Genomic DNA, 17,737 nt, shown 5'->3' on the forward strand with positions numbered 1-17,737 from the left:
TATCAAACAAACCACAGCCCTGTTAGAAAAAAATTACCAAGAAGATAATTTTATCAACATTGTGAGTACCTAATCACTTACTATTAATGGAATCTCATTGCTATAAGATTCTGCAAAAGTAAGTATGCCTAATCTGACAAGTTTAGAGTAGGTATTTAATTGGTAACATTGTGACCATGCTTCACAATCAAATTCTTAGGGGGAAAAATCAGTCAATATTTTTCTGATTATACTCAACAATTTTGTTTTTTGCTAGCTCAACTTTTCTCTGGAAATGACTTTCTACTACTATCAGAGGCACCTGTCATTTACCACCATTTTCATCTGTTTATTCTCTTCCTTTCACCACACTCCCCTACTGTTTCTTTTTCCTTTACTTGTTTTATTTCAAACCTGTCCGGACTGTAGGTATGTATTTAGTACTCAGCAACATGACTTAGCTTTGTTAAGAGGACTAAAGACGAGCCCTAGCCAGTTTTCTTCAGTGGACAGAGCGTAGGCCTGCAGACCGCCCTGCCTGGGCCCTGGTCAGGGCTCATGCAGGAGGAAATCAATCAATGTGTTTCTCTCACATCAACCTTTCTGTCTATCTTTCCCTCTCTCTTCCACTCTCTCTCTCAAAATCAATGGAAAATATCCTCGGGCGAGGATTTTGAAAAAAAAAAAAGAGAGGGGGGGGGGGACCAAAAATCAACTCATGCACTGCCATTTATTATTTACTTCAGGGCTGAAAATCAGTATCAAGTATTTACCAGGACAATTTCCTCCATGAAGATATTATGTTTTTAAAAAGAAATGACAATGAAAAGATAAAAATTGAAACCAGTAGTAATTTCTCATTCAGCTTAAATAGTTACTTAGCACTGTAAAGTAGTTTTCTATGATGGATTTGCTTTTTAATAAGATCCTGTACCCACTTGTTGGGAGGGGGAGTCGTCAAGGCAACTTTAACACCCCATTTTATTTTTGTTAAATATATTTTTATTGATTTCAGAGAGGAAATGAGAGGGAGAGAGAATCATTGATCGGCTGCCTCCTGATTGAGCCTGCATCTGGGCATGTGCCCTGATTGGGAATCGAACCATTACCTCCTGGTTCATAGGTCGACACTCAACTACTGAGCTACCCCACCCGGGCACCACCATTTTATTTCAATAACTGCTTTCCATGCAAAGAACTAAAAGATCACTGCCAGTTGCCCATGACATCAACAGATGCAGTTTTGCTTCTTGGCTTTTGGTTACTGTTCTGGTTTAAGTATTAAGCATTACTTTTTTGTCTGAGTTGATCACTGTTCTATGGATGACATTTTTTAAGTGGAAGAGAGGGGAAAAAGGAAGTATAAGAGAGAGGGTTGGCTTCCTGTTATAAAAGCCATGAGGATGTAATCTATGGCATAAGGAGTAAAGTTGATAACATCGTCATAACTATGTATGCTGTCAGATGGTTACTAGGCTTATTGTTGTGATCACTTTGTAAGGTATGTAAATGTTGAGTTACTATGTTGTACACCTGAAACTAATATAATACTGTATGCCAATTATAATTTTAAAATAAGTTAATTTTTAAAAAAGATTTAATAAAATTATAAAAAAGAGATGGATTGGGATAAAATTTTCTTCTTTGAAAATCTCTTGAGTAATAAAGCTATTTATTATATTATGTCTTATTTTTAGAGTGCTTTGGGCTAAACAGAGAAGAGAAGCCATTTTAGAATTAGAAAAAAGTATATATCTTATACTCTGTTGTCATAGCAACCCCTAGTCTAGCAGATGTAAGATAGATTGCACACCGTTGTTTCTGTGGCATGACTGCTATGTGTGTGTGCGTGTGCGTGTTGTACTTAAATACAGTAAACAATAGCTGGAATCTGGGATTAATATAACTAAGTAAAACATTAGATAATATGGTTTCTCAGATTTTCCTTCCTTTTTCTTTTGGTATCATCAGAAGAGTGAGCCTTGCAAAAGGTCTAGTCTATCCCCGTTAAGGCAGAACTATATTGATCATGCTTTAAACATTAAAAATACTCTCAAAAAGAGTATACAATTGTGATATTGAATACTCCCTGCAAAAGTTCTCCATTTTAGCTAGCTCCATTCTTTCACATTGCAATTCAAATCTTTTCATTAATTCCTTGAGAACAAGGGGAGGCAGTTTCTCATTATTATACTTTTTCTTCACTGTGTTTAATATTTCCATTTTATTTTTTCTCAATAGGTTCTGCTTTTCAACAACTTCATCATCTTCATGATCACAAAATTTTCTTTCCACTGGTATACTTGTAACTTGATCTTTATTCAGTCTCATATCCAAAATATTTTAGATACACAAATAAGTATCAACTATTTATTTCAAGTTATGGGTACTTGAAACCTCTTTTGGCTGGCATCTTTCATTAATGCCTCTTGCTCTTTATTACACCGTTTATTTTATTAACAAACTGATGCAGTGAGAAATTTGCGGTCACATTTTACATTCCATTATATTACATTTCACCAACTATGCTGGTGATCATATTACTGAATATTTATGGACAGAGTGCAAACAGATTCAGGGTGATAGTGGGTAACAGCTGGTCATAAATGTCAAACTGTAAAGTTTACACTTGAATCTTACCACCTCAGCTGAGAAAGGGTCATTACCAAATACACTTCACTGAAAATTCTAAGTTAGCAAATTTTGGTCCACTTTTTTTTTTTTTAGCTTGTCATGTTCTTAAACTAACCATGAACATTAATAGAAATATGGTATTTTTAACATAATAATTTTTTTCCATTGTAAAGTCCAGCTAGATGCAAAATTAATACATACTGGCTGATTTAATTTATATGAAGTTGTAGAACAGGAAGAACTAATTTATGATGATAGAACTCAAAACTGAAATTATCTAAGTGGGGATCTGACTGGAAATGGGAATGAGGGACTTTCTGGGTGACAGAAATGTTCTCTATCTTAATTGAGGTATTGGTTATACAGTGTATCATACATTTAGTGAAAGTCATTGAATGTATACTTAAGGTCTGTCTGTGCATTAGGTACATAAAATATCACAATAATAATAATTTTTAAAAATCCTGGCTAGCTATTGCATAATAATACACATAAAAGTTGGCAAAATAAAAAGAGAGCCCTGACTAGTGGTGCTCAGTGGTTAGAGTGTGAATCTGCGCATTGTAGGGTCTTAGATTCAATTCCCAGTCAAGGGCATATACCTGGGCTGCAGGTTCGCTCCCCTCTCACTGTTGGGGTGCATGCGGGAGGCAACCAATCCATGTTTCTCTCTTACATCAACGTTTCTCTCTCCTCTCCCTTTCCTCCTCCCCCTCTCTAAAAAAAATCAGTGGAGAAAAAAATCCTCACTCCTTGGATGAGGATTAAAAAATAATAAATAAATAAATAATTTTAATATACTTTATGAAAATAGTTACCTTACAAAATTAAGATAATGACCAGCTTTTGTGCATCAACAAGACTGAGAAGAACTATTTCTAAATTTTAAGTGTTATAAGTTAATGAGATGACAGATTTTTTCTTCTTTTAACTTATCTATATTTTCTACTTTTATGAAATTAATGCATAATCATATTTTAATGGACTCGTTTAAATATGTGCTTATTCCAATGTTAAACTTTAAATATGAATCAGATGACTTTAAATAATTATTATCAATTTTATTAGGTACAATTATGGTATTTTATTATGTTCGAAAGTATCCTAAGATTTCAGGTATTGATGCCAAAGTATAAAGTTCTCTACAAAAGTATTAATGCTTCCACTGCAATTCCTTCAGGAGTATTCACTGCCCCAGCTTATGGCCCATTCATGTATTCACATATGTAAATGTAATTCTTGGTCCTTTGTGACCAAGATGTAAGTACTAAAAATTAGTTACATATTTTCTGATAACCTCCTGCTATGCATACAACTCAGGTTCTCATTACCAGAAGTCTAAGGGGGAAAAACATATTTCTTTTTCAGGGAAGAATAGGACAGACACGATGGATAAAGCAGAATAGCTTTATTTCTTTCTAGTGTCCTATGCCTGGTATCTTTGAACTCCTATGAATCTGATGCTGGTTGCAAAGAAAAAAAGTTTTATCAGTAGAAATTATTTTCTGAACCTCTTTTTATCAGAGTCCATTAAGACCTATGCTGGCTGGTTCCTTTTTCCATTGGATATGCCTCTGATTTTTGAGGTTGAAAAGTTAATTTAATTTTTTCTTCATTGATTAAGGTATTACATATGTTTCCTTATCCCCCCATTGCTCCCCTACCCCCCACTCATGCCCTCACCCCCTGGTGTCTGTGTCCATTGGTTAGGCTTATATGTATGCATATAAGTCCTTTGGTTGATCTCTCCCCACCTTATCCCCACCCTCCCCTACCTTCCCTCTGAGGTTTGATGGTCTGATAGATGCTTCTCTGTCTCTGGATCTTTTTTTGTTCATCAGTTTATGTTGTTCATTATAATCCATAAATGAGTGAGATCATGTGATATTTATCTTTCTCTGACTGGCTTATTTCGCTTAGCATAATGCTTTCCAGTTCCATCCATGCTGTTGCAAATGGTAAGAATTCCTTTTTTTTCACCGCAGCGTAGTATTCCATTGTGTAGATGTACCAGTTTGAATTTAACAATTTAATTCAGAAATATTACTGAATGCCTACCTACTGTGTCCACAACAATAAATAGTGGTTATGTATTCATTACAATTTAAAATTAATACCAATTCTACTTTCAAACTTAGAATACATAAAAATTTAATTTTGTCATCTAACATTAGTCATCATAAAAGAAATAGAAAAAAAGGACTTGGCTATTTCTGTCACATAAAAAAAATTTAAACTGTAAAGTCTAAGCACTTATTTTTCAGTGAGATATTTTTAAACTAAAGATGAGGACACTGAATCTTGTCCAAAGGTTTTTTGGTTACATGAATGGAACAGCATACTCACCTATGGTAAAACATTCGAGCCATGCCCATTCTTTGCTTTTCCCCTCCTGATAGGACATCTTTCCAGTCCATAATAGCATCCCATCCTTAAAAAATAAAGATATATATTTTATAAAGCATTTGTTTAATTGTTACAGTTTTGGACAGGTGATTCTAGCAAGTTTATTAACACAAAAAAACCAGGTATTTTTACAGAACACATGCGTGGATAAACTAGAGAGCCTCATGTATAAGCATTTTGTTTTAGCTATGATATTTTTAATGGTAATACTTCCTTTTGCTGACAAATCATCTTCTAAGAATTTGAAATACTGACACTCTTAAAATTTGTTTGTTTCTGAATTTGTCCAAAGAGTTGGTATAGTTATACTTATTTTGCAGGGTGTTGGGAGAAAAGACCAACACATTTGCATAGGCCTATTGCAAAGTCTACCAAGGGTAAGGCAGGAACTAATGTAAATGCTCCCATGTGTCTGTCACTTTATATGAGTTTTTTCATTAATATTCCATAATCTTGTAAGGTAGATATTATTAGTTGCATATTATAGATGGGTACACTGAAACTCCTGGAATAATTGACATGTCTAATTTTACACAACCAGATATCAGAGTTGGGATTTACATGCAGGTCTATTTTCATGCTTGTGCAGTTTATTTATGCCACATCCCCTACAACTTCTTAGTTACTGACTTTCTGTTGGATATTTATTCAAAAAAAAGCAATGCTTCTATTTTCCAAAAAAACAGTTTAGATCTATACATACTGATATAGAAATGTACTCAGAATTTTTTTTATATGAAAAACCAAATTGCAGAATTGTGTGTGTCATTTTCCTTCCAGGAAATTTCTATCTATTTAAAACCATATCCTTATATTAGGAAAAATGCCATCTGATTTGAAGTTCTTGCATCTAGTGAAAACTGTTGACATAATATTTCTTCTGTGACTGAATTTTTAGAACATTTTTCTTATTCTTTTAAACAATATGCTTTTATTGATTTCAGAGAGAGGAAGGGAGAGGGAGAGAGAGATAGAAACATCTATCTGCTGCCTCCTGCACGCCCCCAACTGGGATCGAGGCTGAAATGTTGGCATGTACTCTGACAGATAATCAAACTGGCGATCTCTTAGTGCATGGGTCAATGCTCAACCAACTGAGCCACACCAGCTGGGCTCTATGACTGAAATTTATTGTATTTATGAAACCTAAGTGAGCATTTGAAAACTAGGTTCAGATTACTACAGTGTGGATAAGTATTCTGGGCTTTAAAAATATTTCTCCCTTGCCAAATGAGAAGACAAAAGTATTTGGGTCAAGAGAAGTTTTAGCTTTACATATTTAAATAAATCATATTCTTTGTTCCACTAAACCCAAAAGTGTTAGCAGGCAATGCTGCTTAATCTCAGAACAGCTAAATCAGAACTTAAGTCATATTATCACCTCTGGTATAGATTTAGAGAGACTAAGACAGCTAAGAAGAGAATGGCTTTCCTGCTACCTAGAGATGTACAAACTGCTTTATTCATGTCCATTTGTTAACACTTCTTTCTATTTTGAAAACTCTTTGATGGAATGAAACATAGTTTTAAATTCCATATTTTACTAAAGCAAAGAATTTCTCTAAGAAAAATATTAGGCAGTCTAAACAGAACTTCAGTAGGCTTCTTCCAAGTAAGTGATAACCTTGCAAATATAAGTGCTTTCTTGCTTTGCTTAAAAACGTATTTCATGTTTTAAGGATTAGGCAAGTAAAGTGGGTTTCCTTGGAATTTTTTTATGTGTAAGGATATAACAATTCTCACTCACCCAGGAAGCTAGGAGATAACATAGCACAGTGGTATAGCATAGTACAGAACATTGACTTTCAAGTATGGTTTGTGGTTGAATCCTTGTCTCACCACTGGCTATAGGTCTCTAGGGAATGTATTAAATGTTCTGAATTTCATCTGTAAAAGGAGGTTAGTCAAACCCACATCATTGGGAAGTTATAAGCATTAAATAAGTTGACAATGTAAGTTGCTTAATATGTTATATTCTGCATAGTAAGCACTCAATAAACCATTATGATTATGATTTCATTATCAAGGTTGGAACATTCTTAAAAACAGCTCTAGAACTTCTTGATGACTTCTAAAAAATAAAATAACCCACATTTATCATACATTTCTATTTGGATTATTGGATTTCAAACTAATCCATAATAAATTACCCAAAATTAACAGGCAGTATATATTCTGGCAGAGTGTTTTAGAACTGGAAAGGAGTTGACCATATGAAACAAAAAGACAACCTGCTTTCCATGTTTGTGGCACTTATAAATTATGATATTACAAACAACATAAAAGTAAATATAATAATACCTCTGTTATCTGCCTCATTTGCTTATTGTAAAGATCAAATGAAATAATATATGAGAAATTTCTGTGTAAAATATCAAGTACCATCATACAAAGACAAAAAACTATACTATCAATACTATAACTAGTAATAGTACCATTAGCTACTAATTCTTGTGCATTTACCATGTGCTATGGTTCTAAATGCTTTACATAGTCTTATTTAATCTTTTCATAATCCTTATAAGGTAGATATTCACAGTTGAAGATACAGATAACCGTGTTAACTAACACTTCATTCAAGAACTTTGACTTCAAAGCTTATATGCTTAGTCACTGTACTACCCTGCTTCTTCTGATCATGGAAAAGGGCTAGAAAATAAAATCCATGCAAAATTAAACCTAGAAATAAAGTCTGTTATTTCAGTAGTTTTTGTAGGCTATCAAGTTATATGTTATCAAGTTATTTGAAAGTGTGACCATTATAAAGCAATTCTTTTTAAGCTCATATATATAACTTTTATTCCTATTCTTTCAAAAATATTTTATGCTGAAAAACCACAGTACAGAAGTTTCTATATTGTATCTAATTCTCTGTATCAGTGGTTCTCAACCTTTCTAATGCCGCGACCCTTTAATACAGTTCCTCATGTTGTGGTGACCCCCAACCATAAAATTATTTTCGTTGCTACTTCATAACTGTAATTTTGCTACTGTTAATGAATCATAATGTAAATATCTGTGTTTTCCGATGGTCGTAGGCGACCCTGCTAGTGGTTCTCAACCTGTGGGAACCGCTGCTGTAGAGCCTAAGACCATCGGAAAACACAGATATTTACATTACGATTCATTAACAGTAGCAAAATTACAGTTATGAAGTAGCAACGAAAATAATTTTATGGTTGGGGGTCACCACAACATGAGGAACTGTATTAAAGGGTGGCGGCATTAGAAAGGTTGAGAACCACTGCTCTATATGCTGCTTGAGAGAGAAAAAAATGTATTAGTAAGCCTGTGGGTCTAAAACCAAAAAAGAAGTTTCATGACAATTATCTCTCAAATTATTAATTTTAATGTAAGCCAAACTTGACAGGAAAAGATATCTGTCATAACCTTTACATATATCTAGATTGACAGTGGCCTCAGGGACACTTGTACATCCAAATATGAAAAAAGCACTATTTTAAAGTGCCAGCAGCAGACTTAATAAAAAGCCTAGTGTGCTGCATGAAATATAACACAAGCAGGAAAGGATGTCAATAACAGAAAAGCAATAAAAGCTGTTTTTCTTTACTTGTGTGCTTATATTCCAACTAGAGGCCCAGTGCACGAAATTCATGCATGGGCTGGGGGTGTCCCTTGGCCCAGCCTGCACCCTCTCCAATCTGGGACCCCTTGGGGGATGTCTGACTGCCGGTTAGGCCCGATCCCATGATTGGGCCTAAACCGACAGTTGGACATCCCTCTCACAATCCAGGACTGCTGGCTCCTAACCGCTTGCCTGCCTGCTTGCCTGATTGCCCCTAACTGCTTCTGCCTGCCAGCCTGATCACCCCCCTGCCGGCCTGATCACCCGCAACTGCCCTCCCCTGCCGGCCTGATCTCACCCCCAACTGCCTTCCCCTGCTGGCCTGGTCGCCCCCAACTGCCCTCTCCTGCCAGCCTGGTTGCACCCAACTGCCCTCCCCTACAGGCCTGGTTGCCCCCAACTCCCCTGCTAGCCCGATCATCCCCAACTGCCCTCCCCTGCTGACCTGTTCACCACCAACTGCCCTCCCCTGCCGGCCTGATTATCCACAACTGCACTCCTCTGCTGGCCATCTTGTGGACACCCCTCTTTTGGTGGCCATCTTGTGATGTGAGGGTGGCCATCTTGTGGAGGCCATCTTGTGATGTTGCGTGATGCCACCTAGACTTTTATTATATAGGACTAGAGGCCTGGTGCACAAAATTCGTGCATGGGGGGTATGTGTCCCTTAGCCCAGCCTGCACTCTCTCTAATCTGGGACCCCTCAAGGGATGTCCAACTGCCAATTTAGGCCCATCCCTCTCACAATCCAGGACTGCTGGCTCCCAACTGCTCGCCTGCCTTCCTGATTGCCCCTAACCGCTTCTGCCTGCCAGCCTGATCACCCCCTAACCACTCCCCTGCCAGCCTGATTGATGCCTAACTGCTCCCCTGCCAGCCTGTTTGGCCCTAACTGCCCTCCCCTGAAGGCCTGGTCACCCCTAACTGCCCTCCCTGCAGGCCTGTTCCCCCCCAACTGCTCTCCTCTGCCGGCCTGGTCACCCCTAACTGCCCTCCCCTGCAGGCTTGATCGCCCCCAACTGCCCTCCCTTGCAGGCCTGGTCCCTCCCAACTGCCCTCCCCTGCTGGCCATCTTGTGGTGGTCATCTTGTGTCCACATGGGGGTAGCCATCTTTGACCACATGGGGGCAGCCATCTTGTGTGTTGGAGTGATGGCCAATTTGCATATTACTCTTTTATTAGATAGGATAGAGGCCTGGTGCACAGGTGGGGGCCAGTTGGTTTGCCCTGAAGGGTGTCCCGGATCAGGGTGGGGGTTCCCTTGGGGCGTGGGGCGGCCTGGACGAGGGGCCTGTGGTGGTTTGCAGGCCGGCCACGCCCCCCAGTGACCCAAGCAGAGGCCCTGGTATCTGGGATTTATTTATCTTCTATAATTGAAACTTTGTAGCCTTGAGTGGAGGCCTGGGCCAGCCAGGGTGTGTGGAAAGCTTGGTTTCCTCCATTGCTGGGGAAACCCAAGCCTCCTGCTCGCTCCGTGGCTGCAGCCATCTTGGTTGGGTGTAGCAGAGTGATGGTTAATTTGCATATTACTCTTTTATTAAATAGGATAATAGCATATATTCAAATTAAACCACAGACAATTTACCCATTTATTTTTAAAAACAAAGTTAAGTACATTAAACAAAAGAATGACAGAGCTTACCTCCTTCTCTTTGAACGATGTGATAGAGGTGGACATTGCGTAAGATACATTCCAGGTCGTGGTCTGTGTAGCCTTTATCATGCATGTCATCCACTGAATCAGGATAGATGACTTGATCCCGAAGACTTCCAAGAGACATGTATGGCCTATGAAACACCAAGCACACAAGAATCGTAGTACAACGTCATTTCAGTTTACTCAGTGGACATTCTGGTGGTCTGAAAACACCATTGAAGACTTTACATACCACATTTCTAGGGTTGTATTTGTTGCCTAGTGATGAGTATTCTTCTCTCGGGCATGGCAGGATAATACACTGCTATGTTCATGTAAAGATTTACTGAAACATAGCCACAAATAAAGTTCTATTTCAAATCTAACAAGAGATAGTTGGATAGTTTCAGCAGCAGAAACACATGCTTGTTTTGCTATATTTTATAAATGTTGCGTCTGTATTTCATCAAATATTATTTAGGTTAACTATTATAAAATTTAAGATTTTGACCCAGCAATGTGAACAAACAAAACTTTTCTTTAAAAAATGGCATTCAAAATAAGAGAAATGCAAATTAAAACTACCCTGAGTTCTGTACTTGTACTTATCAGATTGGCAGAGTTTCAAAAGCCTGGCAATTCATTCCAACCTCTGGAGAAATAGGTGCACTCATACAGTGGTGAAGGTGTGAAATGGTACAACCCTTTGCAGGGAATTTGGCAAACCAATGTATCACTTGGATTTTGATTAACTTCTAAGAATTTACTCTAAAGATATACTTCCAAAAACACTAACAGTAACAAAAAAAAGTGCATACTGTTATCCATTCAGATTATTTGTAACTGCAAAATATTGAAAACAACTGAAATGCTCACAGAAAGGAGACTGGCTGAGTAAACTATAATACCTGCCTCCTCTTGTAGCTAAAAAACAGGATGTGGAAACCTTTGGAAATTGATAGAATAATTTCCATGAGTTATTGTGAAGTCCAAAAAAAAAAAGCACAAAAGTAGATGTATAGCAGGTATTCTCAACAGTACCATTATGAATATACTGAACTACATATTTCTTTGTTGTTGAGGGCTATCCCATGTTTTGTAGGATGTTTAGCAGCATACCTGGTCTCTATCCATTAGTCACTAGTAGCATCCACTACAGTAATGATAAAAAAAATTCTTCAGATATTGCTCCCTGGGGGGACAGAACCATCCCCATTTGAGAACCATTGATCTATACATTCATCTCCTGGTATCTGCGGGGGGGAGGGGGGGGTTGGTTGGTTCTAGGACCCCTTGTGGATACCAAAATCCTCAGATGCATAAATCCCTTATGTAAAATGGAGTATTTGCATATAACCTACAAACATCCTCCTATATACCTTAAATCATCTCCAGATTACTTGTAATTACTAATACAATGTAAATTCTATGTAAATAGTTGTTACACTATTGTTTTCCTTGTAGTTACAAGGAAAAAAGTCTATATGTTCAGTACAGACAAGCATAATGACATACAATACCCATGAGCAACAACATAACACTTATAAATGTTTTTGATCCATGGTTGGTTGAATCTGCAGATGTGGAACCTGCAGGTACAGGTGGCTGACTGTAATATACGACCTTTATGTACAATAAAAGAAAATTAAGAAAATACATATTGTATGCGTATATGCATAACCTGTGGACATAGATAATGGGGTGGTGAGGGCCTGGGGGGAGGTGGGGGCGATGGGAGAGGGCTTGAAGAGGTTAATGGAGGGAAAAGGAGGACCTATGTAATACTTTCAACAATAAAGATTAAAAATATAAAACACATATTTATCTGCTTATTTTTACAAGGGGAAACACAAGAAGGGTTTGCTTATATTTACAAGAGGAAACACAGTAAACCAGAAACTAATGAAATTGATTACCTACTGGAGATGGGAGGACCAAGTCAGACTGGATTTTTGGAAGAGTGACCTAAGAATCTTTCTACATAATTTTTACTTTTAGACTGGAAACAGTCCAATTGTCCATCAGTAGACGGGTAGATAAATATGCTGTGGTACACTTATACCATGAAATACTATGCAGCAGTAAAAATAAAGGATCTCTTACCCTTTGAGACAGCATGGAGGCACCTGGAGAGTATTATGCTAAGTGAAATAAACCAATCAGAGAAAGACAAGTATCACATGATCTCACGCATATGTGGAATCTAATGAACAAAATAAACTGATGAATCAAACAGATCCAGAGACATAGAAGCCTAGAACAGAATGCAGAATCTCAGAGAGGAGGCAGAGGGAGGGTGGGTGGTTGGGAAGTGATCAACCAAAGAACTTGTATGCATGCATGCATAGTCCATGGACACAGACAATAGGTTGGTGAAGGCCTGGGGAAGGGATGGGGGCAGGCTAGAAGGGCCAATGGGGGAATCAAAGGGACAAATATAATACTTTCAATAATAAATATTTTTTTAAAAAAAGAAAAGGCTGATGAAATTATACAAAAATCTATATATATAAAAGCCTAAGTGACCGGCTGACTGGCTGACAGGCTGGTAGCTATGATGTGCACTGACCACCAGGGGGCAGACACTCAACACATGAGTAGAAACCACAAGCATGGAAACATGGAACATACTGATGAATCTCATAGAGAAGCGGGGAGAAGGAGGGCGGGAAGAGATTAACCAAAGATCTTATATACAGACTAGAGGCCTGGTGCATAGATTTGTGCACTGGTGGGGTCCCTTGGCCTGGCCTGTGGGGACTGGGCCGAAACTGGCTCTCTGACATCCCCTGAGGGGTCCCAGATTTTGAATCCATGCACCAGGCCTCTGGTATTTTATAAAATTATATATTCATTAAAGATAACAAATATTGCTTTTTTAAAGTGCCATTTTCTCTCAATCATTGTTTTATATTATGTAAAATGGTAAAAACAGTACATCATCTATGTGTTTAATGAGGTAAACAGAAACTAAGTATACTCTAATAGGTTTTGTTAATATATTTATTTTAAAATATTATTATGAAGTTAAAGTTAACACGGAATCCTCTAGAAAGGCTATGTCAAGAAAATGTGGTATGATGTTGAATCTATCTTGAAAGCACAAGGGAATGGAGGACCCTCTATCCAATGTTTATATGATTAGTTGCCTGTGATCCTTTTTCCAATTCAAAAGCCTGGAATGTAACATGTTAAACTAGCTCAAGTTTCTCTAGTCCTACCTAAGTTATACATAATTAAAGTACCCTGTACTAAACTTTCCTTTCTAGATATATAGACCTATTCAAATTATCTTCTAATTATTTCAGGTAGATCAATGACCATATCAGAATGTTATTAGCTTACTTGCTCTGGCCCATCAGGAAGAGAATCATGCAACATACAAAGTATAAGCAACAACAAAAAATTAGATTGCTTATAATTAGTAGCTATCAACAGAGAAACACTAACTACTTTTAATTTACTTTCTCTAAGTAAAATTCAGAATTACCTCTATTTGTTGTGAAAAAAACACTGTAGTAAACCCATAGGTATCACATTATAACTTAAATAATTGTTATTATTTAAACAGCTATCATAGTTGTTTTTCTATGTGATCTAAAATTCTTTCAAATGCATGTATAATTAAAGCTGTTCATTGTAACAGTAAAGTTAAAATAAAAATGTCTGAGATCAATTCCATTCCCAGTGATTACGGCTTTTTATAGTTATTATATTACAAGTGTCTCAAGGTACTTTTGCAATTGGTTTTATATTCCCTAACTTTTTGTCCACTTAAATATCGACAATATATGGTTGTTTTGTAAAATGTACTGACATTTATTAGGGTTTATAATTGTATGTTTTTATATTATTCTCTATTTTTCTAATTAATAGGGACAAAGGTAGAAAGAAGGAAAAAGCATACAGAAATGTTAACTCTGTGCTTGGAGACTCTGGAATCATTACCCAAAATGCTAAATATTTCATAGTCATCTAGATTTTAATTCTGAACAATACTGATAAAAGTTTCACTGCAATTTAACTATATTTAAGCATTTGCAAAGTTTAAGAATAAGGCACTATGCTGCCATAGTAATAAGAAGTTAGCAATCTGAGAGCCATAAAATCTAGCTATTAATAATTCATATAAATGTACATGCTGGAACTGATCTGTCATCAAATTTTTTTCATGAACAGCAAAAATAAGATTTGAGTGCTCAATTCATGAGTAATTTCTAATATTCTTAAAATAAGTAAGTAGCAAAAAGAATAAATACTGAAAATAGAGATAGTTACTTATTACTGAAATTATATTTTTAGGATAAGGTATTTTCAGGCACCAGAGCAGAAATGTGTACTTCCTCTTAGGACAGGGACTGTGTTCATTTCCAACTAATAAAAATAATATTAGTAGAATTATCAAAGTATCAGTAAGCTAATGAGAATACAAATTATTTAAAAGTCAACTTTGTTAAGAATATTTATCATTATATTAGGTTACTGTATAAAAATTCTGATATTTTGATTTTTAAAAATTACCAATTCCACATGGCTTACCCTAATAATCCTCTCTAATAAAATTGTAATATGCAAATTAACCATCACTCCGCTACATAAGCCACGCCCACCAGCCAAGCCATGCCCACCAGCCAATCAGGGCAAGTATGCAAATTAACCCCAATCCAAGATGGCTACAGCCACAGAGAGCAAGGTTTCCCAGGTAACAGAGGAAGCCAAGCTTTCCATAGCCGTTGCAGGCCTAAGCCTCCACTCAAGCTACAAAGTTTCAATTATAGAAGGTAAACAAATTCAAACAAATGGCGGCAGAATGGAGCTTGAGAGAGCAGGCCAGGGTTGCCGGCGGCAACAGGGGAAGCAAAGCTTTCTGCACACCCTGGCAGGGCTCACCCGCTTAAGGCTACAAAGTTTCAATTGTAGAAGGTGAATTAACTGCCACAGAAATGGCTGCCGGAGCCCCAGGCTTGGCTCTGCTCCAGGCTACAAAGTTTCAATTGTAGAAGGAAAATAAATTCCAGATACCAGGGCCTCCCCTTGGGTTGCCAGGGGGCATGGCCAGCCTGCAAACCACCACAGGCCCCTCGCTCAGGCCGCCCCACACCCCAAGGGAACCCCCACCCTTATCTGTGACACCCTTCAGGGCAAACCAGCTGGCCCCCACCTGTGCACCAGGCCTCTATCCTATCTAATAAAAGAGTAATATGCAGATTGATCATCACTGCAACACACAATATAGCTGCCCCCATGTGGTCAAAGATCCTGCCCCCATGTGGACACAAGATGGCCTCCACAAGATGGCCAGCAGGAGAGGGTAGATGGGAGGCACCCGGCCTGCAAGGGAGGGCAGTTGTGAGGGACCAGGCTTGCAAGGGAGGGCAGTTGGAGGTGATCAACCCTGCAGGAGAGGGCAGTTAGGGGTGACCAGGCTGGCAGAGGAGGGAAGTTGGGGGCAAACAGGCTGGCAGGGGAGCAGTTAAGTATCAACCAGGCTGGCAGCGGAGTGGTTAGGAGGTGATCAGGCTGGCAGGCAGAAGTGGTTAGGGGCAATCAGGAAGGCAGGCAGGCAAGCAGTTGGGAGCCAGCAGTCCTGGATTGTGAGAGGGATGTCCGACTGCTCGTTTAGGCCCGATCCTACCAGGATCGGGCCTAAACGGGCAGTCGGACATCCCTCCAGGAGTCCCATATTGGAGAGGGTACAGGCTGGGCTGAGGGACAACCCCCCGCCGTGCACGAATTTCGTGCACCGGGCTTCCAGTTGATTCATGAAATGAGAAAAAACTTTTAGATGCAATGGAAGATTTTTTCCATTACTATTTTAAAAAATTAGCCCATAGAAGAGTTACATATGAAAAAAGGGCAACATTTTTCCAAACAATAGAAAGCTATAGAAAATCATGTTTACGTTTATAGATCCCTTTAAGAGATTTTTAAGAATGACTGTTAACAATTACTACACAGGATGTACAGAAATGTATAAATTAAATTCTGTCAGACAATTGTCCAAAGATATTTATGCAAAGTTTACTTCTTTGAGTCTAATGGTATAAAGCAAAGAAATAGAAGTGAATTTGCTACAGCAATACTACTGAAACTTTTTATAGCTAAAAAGTTTTTTAAAAAGAGACATGCAGATGCCCTTTCTAACTTATATTCTATAAAAATCTGTTCAACAGTGACTCCCACATAACATAGGCAATCTGTTCCAGTAATAACTCCCACTCTCGAAGCCCAGATTTGTCTAATTTGGGGACAGTGAGACCAGGGTCTGTGTAACCTATTAGGTATGGGGCTCCACAAGTAGGCCTGGATTAAGCCCCATATCACATTCTTCTTTTATTCCAGTAGCCTTTTCAGACCAACATTCCACTCAGGCAATGGCCCTGCTGGCCTGAATCCTACTTGTTCTGCAGAGGACCTCTCTATCTGTGTTCTGGCACCTAGAGATTCATTAATAAGCAATAAGTCCCCAAAAGCTAGAGATCTAGGGGAAAACAGTGATCTAGATATTTAAACTAGGATTCCTCCACATTTTTACTTAGACCACTTCTTTATTCTTTAACCTGATATCTAAGGCAAAAGAAGAAGAGCGTGGAGAAAGGAGGCAAATTAGGTCTTCTAACCTTCCTCTGATCTCATGTGCTTCCTGGTTCTTTAACAGTCATTATCCGATTTTACATTTGGGGTGGATTAAACATGTTGTTACATAACACAGGTCTCCTATCCTTTAAAGAGACAATCCTGGATTTGGAAAGCATTCACACAGGCACAATTCAAAAGGAAGCTTGGGTTTTAAAATATCTACAAAGCTCATTTGCCACAGGTACATCTTGCATGCTGTGCGGTTGTGCCAATGTTGGTATTATCGGTGTTACTTGAGAGTTCTGTCCATTCTGCTGAATTTCCTATAACAAAACATAGTCTTTGCTCTGTTGCAAAGACAATCTCTTCTTTTGGCAACATACAGGGTAAATCATGATTTTTTTTTATACCTAATATTTCATAAAATTAAGATTTGCCTGTTTTATAAGGTCTGCTTTAAAATTAAGGGAATATTTTTGAGAAATTATTTAAAATTTTATAAAGAAATGGATTTTAGAAGAATAAGAAAGAATAAAGAACATATTCAAATTTGAAAGTGATTTGAACATAGTTTAATTTAAAGGAATTTCACTTTTATACAAGAATTTAGCTTCTTTCACATTAACATAAATGAATGAAAGCCAAGTACCTATACTAAACTTTAGGCTAAAATTGGCTTAGATTGCCTGCACCCTCAGCATTAAAAGGATGCTGCTTTCAAACAATAGCTTGATATTAGTGCATTGTAAGCATACCAAGCAAACAACCTTAGCTGGTGATATTCACTTGCAAGGTCAGGCAAGAGAATAGGAATTTTTCGGAGATTGTGTCCCTTGCTGCAGGCAAGACAAAGTGACATTAGAGTCAGACATACCCAAGTTCAAATATTAGTTCCAACATTTATCAGCTGAATGGCA

At 37.8% G+C, this 17,737-nt stretch overlaps 1 protein-coding gene across 3 annotated transcripts in view; it reads right to left on the reverse strand.

Moving 5' to 3' along the window:
* The window catches only part of ABCD2 (ATP binding cassette subfamily D member 2), a gene marked incomplete at both ends in the record, with an annotated part of 50,941 nt that overhangs the window by 6,382 nt on the left and 26,822 nt on the right, over window positions 1-17,737 (reverse strand). For all 3 annotated transcript variants that reach the window (XM_079774527.1, XM_079774526.1, XM_079774525.1), the window contains 2 exons: window positions 4,960-5,044; window positions 10,248-10,393. In XM_079774527.1, the coding sequence (XP_079630653.1) occupies window positions 4,960-5,044; window positions 10,248-10,393 (231 nt within the window). The remainder of the gene's footprint in view (window positions 1-4,959; window positions 5,045-10,247; window positions 10,394-17,737) is intronic.

This window comes from Cnephaeus nilssonii (genome assembly GCF_951640355.1).
Source record: "Cnephaeus nilssonii genome assembly, chromosome: 6".
In the NCBI taxonomy this organism is placed as follows: Eukaryota; Metazoa; Chordata; class Mammalia; order Chiroptera; family Vespertilionidae; genus Cnephaeus; species Cnephaeus nilssonii.